General features: G+C 31.3%; 1 protein-coding gene across 2 annotated transcripts; it reads left to right on the plus strand.

Moving 5' to 3' along the window:
* On the plus strand, positions 1 to 1,677 carry LOC114368732 (protein BASIC PENTACYSTEINE2-like). 2 transcript variants are annotated; one of them, XM_028325972.1, is made up of 3 exons: positions 1 to 96; positions 304 to 417; positions 515 to 1,677. In XM_028325972.1, exon 3 carries the CDS (start codon positions 613 to 615, stop codon positions 1,459 to 1,461), a length of 849 nt encoding a protein of 282 aa, XP_028181773.1. In that variant the 5' UTR covers positions 1 to 96; positions 304 to 417; positions 515 to 612; the 3' UTR covers positions 1,462 to 1,677. The 2 variants fall into 2 exon arrangements, with proteins under 2 accessions (XP_028181773.1, XP_028181774.1); XM_028325973.1 differs by lacking the exon at positions 304 to 417 and having other exon boundaries at positions 3 to 96.
* The last annotated feature ends 4,310 nt before the right edge of the window (positions 1,678 to 5,987 follow it).

Consider the following 5,987-nt stretch of genomic DNA (forward strand, 5'->3'; position numbering starts at 1 on the left):
TTTAAATGTTGAGATTAGATTTTAAGATGGCGTGCAGACATTTTTGTTCCTTTGCTCTCTTCATTTTCCATTCGTAGACGCCAAGAACCCTAACAGGTACTGCCCCTTCTCGCTCAGCTCAAACATTCTCGTACCCTCTTATTTTTTCTTCAAATCATTACATGGGTTCACATCAAAATCTCTTTTTTTTTTTTCGCCCCCATTTTCACACTTTCATTTTAATCTTAGATGTTGTTGTTCTGTTTAGTTTTTGGCTCAAAGATCTGATTTTTTTGCTCTTTTTTATGCTAAAATGGATCTTAGATCAAAACCCAGAAGCTGAAATCTTTGGGGTATGAGGTTTTGCTTGTGTGCATTTATGGGATTTGTGTAATTTATCCCCTTTTCTGGTTTGACTTTATTTGAGCTGAAACAAAGGTGAGTTTTTAGGTCAGACAATTACATTTTGTTTTTTTTTTTTCTTTTTCTATTTTGCATATTAATTGCTGTGTTTTGAATTGTGTTGGTTTGTTAGGAGAATGCAATGGAGTTGGATCATTTGTGAGGATATTTAACATAGTGTACATTCACTACATTGTGTTCCTGTAATTATTTTCATCAGTTGGTGTTGTGATGGATGGTGATAATGGTCTTAACATACGTAATTGGGGTTACTATGAACCCGCCACGTCGTTCAAGAGCCACCTGGGGCTGCAACTGATGTCATCCATGCCGGAAAAACCTCTAATTGGAGGGCGCAATGCTGCGGTTTTAGCAGGCACTAATGGAGCATTTCACCATAGGGACATTGGTGGTATGCCCCAAGCTACATACCCTATGGAATACATGAGGGATGCATGGATTAGTCAGAGAGACAAATATATGAATATGATACCTACAAATCATAACTATGGTGGTATTCCGGAGACATCTTCAGCACATCAAATTCAAATGATTCAAGCTCCGGAATTGCCAAAGGAAGAAAAGCCAGTGGAAGAAGCACCTGTCGTCGAGAAGGCAAACGGAACTCGTAAGAAAAGACAGGGGCCCAAGGTTCCCAAATCTCCCAGGGCTAAGAAGCCAAAGAGGGGGCCTCGTGCACCAAAGGATGAGAATGCTCCCTCAGTTCAACGTGCAAGGGTTCCAAAGAAAACTACTGAAATTGTAATAAACGGAATTGATATGGATATTTCTAGTATTCCGATTCCTGTTTGTTCATGCACTGGAGTGCACCAACAGTGTTATAAATGGGGCTCTGGCGGTTGGCAGTCTGCATGTTGCACGACAGGGATGTCAGTGTATCCTTTGCCTATGAGTACCAAGCGGCGTGGTGCTAGGATAGCTGGAAGGAAAATGAGTATAGGAGCATTTAAGAAAGTGTTAGAGAAACTTGCAGCTGAGGGTTATAACTTTTCTAATCCGATTGATTTGAGGACTTATTGGGCAAAACATGGCACCAACAAGTTTGTCACCATTAGGTAGGTCTATTCTATTGTCAACTGGCTTCATGTTCCTTTCTGCCTGTTTGTCATGTATATATTTATTTGTGTATTTGGCCTGAGACTGAGGCTTCTTAGATGGTTTGTAGTACAACAATTTTCAAAGTCACAAGACATTTCCTGTTCTCCTCTAACTCTTCCTATGTTGTTATCTTCACTTCTTTGGATTTAGTACTTGGGAATTCAATCATTTGGTTAATTGGTTGGTTCTGATAGGGAACTAGCGGATGGCATTTTGTTTTATTAATATTTAGAAGTAAAATTTTATCCATTCATGAAACTACTGGTGTTTGAACATTACATCGATTTCCTTTTTACTTCCAACTAAATATGAGTGCTGTTGTTTAGCATTATACTCCATTCTCTTCTCTGTTGTGTAATTAAGATATGCCTATTTTAATGACCTGTGAAGGCTGGGTTGTACTTGGAAACACCACCCACATGCACACACACCATTAGTTGCAATGTGTTTCTAGATGGTCTGATTGCATGAATGATTCATCTTGTCTTTGAAGAAATTGACAGGTTTGAATTGGTAAAAGCAATATTTAGTGTTCTTTCAAAATATTTTCCCCTTATACTGTTTTTCTTTCTATAATGAATAACACTACTCTGCTTCCGAGCATTGTTAGTTCAGCGATTTAATTGCTGAATCATTTAGCAGTTCAGTTTTTAGAGAAGCAGGTTTATCGAACATCGAGTGAAGGTAAGATGGTTGTGAATTGTCATTGTGGTAGAACTTTTTATGCATCCCTGATAATTGAATAAAAATGAAAATTGAGTGAAGGTAAGATGGTTGTGAATTGTCATTGTGGTAGAATTTTTTATGCATCCCTGATTATTGAATAAAAATGAAAAATTAAGAAAATCATGGCTTGTATTAGCAAGTTAAAAGCATTTTTATGCATGCTTTATGCTCTTTGACAAGTTGTTAGAATAGTGGAGTCGGTTCCAACTAAGTATGAAAAAAATTGTGGCCTGTTACTGTTACATGAAAATAGTAATATTATGAGTCTAATCTATGAATGTGAAATTTGATGTTAGAGGTACATGGTCTCACTTTTGGTTGTCAATAAACCTGAAAAAAAAAAAAGAGAAATTGTAGGTTGACATGTTCCTCAAATAGGAAGATGAGAAAGAATGTAGTAGGGCAAGTAAAAGGCTGGGTTGAAAGGGAATGAAATGATGCAGCATAGAGTAGACAAGTGAGGAATGTAACAATCTCTATGTAGACTCTTGCCAGAGTTGTATGTTGCTGTGCATAGGCATTTATGGTATTGACATGTTCCACATTACTAGTTGGTGATTGTTAATAATGGTTGTCATATGTTTCCTTTGCTAGTTTATAGTAGCATATAAAGTTGAGATAATGTGCACTTCTGAGAAGTAAAATAACATCTTGTAAACACTCAACATCTTATAGCAACAGTTTGAAATCTTATCACTCACCCGACTTTTTTGTTTTTTTGTTTTAAAAATATCTTTGACAGAAATATATTTCTGTTGTGTTAATTCTTTAAAAAAAAAATTAACAATGAGGAAATGCTGTTACATTTTTTATACAACATAAAGTATGCAACTAACAGATGAGAGTCTTTGCTATTGTAAGGGTGTGTGGTCAAGTGCAGGATGTTAAAGTAGTAGAAGATACTGTTTTGTTCAACTTTGGGAAGACTAGCATGAAAATTAAAACCTTGAATAATAGTACCCAAATTTTCATAAATTAAGTCTGATAAATGTAAACCAAGTTTACCTAAAACTCCATTGTTCCAGGTTTTGATTTGTGCTATACCTGAAACGAGGGATGGTAAAATACAAGACTTGGTGCCCATTAGGTTTAACAACAAACTTTTAATTTCTCATATTTAATTATACTTAATCATCCAAATTTTGTGGTTTATATACTATTTAACCTAAAATTTATGGTTAAGACTTAATTTCTCGTTTATATGTATTAAAAAAATTAATGGTTAAAATTAATTTGAGTACATATTTAGTTATACTTTTTTTAGAAGACATACTTAGTTATACTTAATGATTAAAAATTGATTCTTTTTTAAATATTTGTTTTGTTTTGCCAAAGATCTTTTGACAAATTGTTAACATAAATTTTCTTTTTAACAAAATCTTTTTTTGTGTAAAAGCACTGAAGATATTCATCGTTCTCTTTGTTTTATAAAGGTTAAATCAGGACCATAAATTGTTTAGAACAAGGGCAAGATATATATAGCTTGAGATGTGTCACGAGTAATGCCTTCCTTTAAGAATTTATTTGTCTTCGATGAATTTAATATTGCAAAAATCCTTTAGAATTTAGCAGGTTTTTAAAAGGAATGGTCCCAAGTAGAATGGAAAGAGGAAGAAAAACATAACCGAAAGAGGAAAATAATAATGCTCAGATGTGAGTCAGTGAGTGTGATATTCCAAAATAATTTAAACTTTACTGATAAGGTATGTGCATCGTGTGTATACTGTATAGGAAGGAATGCAAATCTACTGATTTGAACTAAAATTTAAGTTATTGACCAAAAAGAAAAGTATCACTAAAATTAACGTTTTCCAAAAAAGAAAAGAATTAACAACATACACTTTGGTCCAATTTCATACATGTAAGTTCAAGAATAAATAATGTTGTTTTAATTTTTTTTACACTGTTATCGATTTTTTTAGGATAAAATGATCTAATTATAAATCATCATATCTGTTTATACTAGTAGTGTCTTTTTTTACTAAGTTGAATCCTATGACCATTTTGTACTGAAAAATATCTTCTGACAAATGTTTTTTTTTTCTGGGGTCCACTCTGCAAAACTTATTTACAACTCTTTAGCACACAAGTTGACTAATAAACTCCTCCCCTAAGCAACATGCCAACGTGGGACTTTAAGACTTTTAAAATGCACTCAAAACAAATTTGGGTAGCTTGCTTAAAATGTAACTATCAGTCATCAAAATAAATACAGGAGTTGAAATTTGTAACGTTGAATATGGTACCACTGGCTGGTTTGGATCATGAGTCCAGTAAGGCCCACGCACAAAAGGCCCAACCGTCGTTAATTTTGAACCTCTAAGTTTTCTACAAGTTTCAACACAAAAGGAAAAAGAATATAAAATTTTCCATACCTAAGTCATGCCCAAATTTCCAAACTAGTTTAGATTTTAATGTGGTAGTCAAATATTGGAATGTAGGTCAAAAAACAAAAGTTAACTTTCGGAATTAATTTTAAAACGAATTTATAAGACAACAACAATCGTGAGCCATAGATTCCATTTATGTCGCTGAATTTTGTAAAGTTATGTTTTATGTCACTGTCTCATTTAACTCATATTTACTAATATTAAAACCGCTTTTCATACAACAAAATATCAACAAACATACTCTATGCTATCCTATAAAACACACCAAATTAACACGGCATTATAGGTTTTTATTTTGTTTTTATCATTATACGGCATTATAGGTTGAGCTATCATTTCACTGAACGTGCAAAATAAATGATTTCTTTGAACTTCGCACATTTTCATATTAAAGTATATTGATATGGGATTTTCAGTTTAATCGTTTTAAAATATTAACTAACATAAAAACTAAAATACAATAAAATTGGGGTCAAGCATAAATATTGGCTTAATAAAATGAAACAAATAAATTAAACTCAAACATGTCACATGTTTATTTATTTAAAATTCTCTCCTCTGATAAATTTGTAGGGATTGATTTAATGAGAAACAGCTGTTTGGTATATAAATAAGTAAAAAAAGAAATATCTATATCTATATCTATATCTATATATATATATATATATATATATATAATTTTATTTGATTTATGCATTTGATAATCCAATAAATGAAAGAAATAAATTTTGGTCTTTCAAAACATCTTTTCAGTTTGAATATTCATAATAATAATAATAATTAATGACTAATAACTTCTTTTATAGTTTGTAAAAGTGTTTAAATTATCGATTTACGTTATCCTATTCCTTCCTTTCCTTCTTAAATTATTTATCTTGTAAAATAAGGATTTCTTATTGTGCGTCCAAAAAAATGAAATAATATTTTTATTGTAAAAATATTTATGATATCAAAACAATTGTCTTTTAAATAATTTTAAATATTTACTAAGATGTATTAATTATTTCCTACTATATATATATATTAATTTAATTTATGTGTTTAATTGTCCATTAATGAAGGAAATAAATTTTGATCTGTCAACTTCTTTTCACTTTGAACATTCATTATAAAAATTAATGAATAATAAGTTCATTTATCTATACTTATTAACAATAAAAAAATACCTCCATTTGTTATATACATTTTACTACACCATTTTACTCTTTGTTAATTTTTAAATTTTTATTGCTTCTCTCTTAATAATTATCCATTATTACTCTCATGTTGTTAATATTTTTTTTTTAGTTAAAATAGGTAAAGAGACCCAAAATGTCTCTCCACTAGTAGTTTATAAAAGTATTTGAAATAATGATTTACATTATTATTTTC

Source organism: Glycine soja, chromosome 9, assembly GCF_004193775.1.
Source record: "Glycine soja cultivar W05 chromosome 9, ASM419377v2, whole genome shotgun sequence".
In the NCBI taxonomy this organism is placed as follows: Eukaryota; Viridiplantae; Streptophyta; class Magnoliopsida; order Fabales; family Fabaceae; genus Glycine; species Glycine soja.

Bases quoted from the DNA above. Each gene is read 5' to 3' on its own strand.
- LOC114368732 (XM_028325972.1), top strand. From the start codon at position 613: ATGGATGGTGATAATGGTCTTAACATACGTAATTGGGGTTACTATGAA.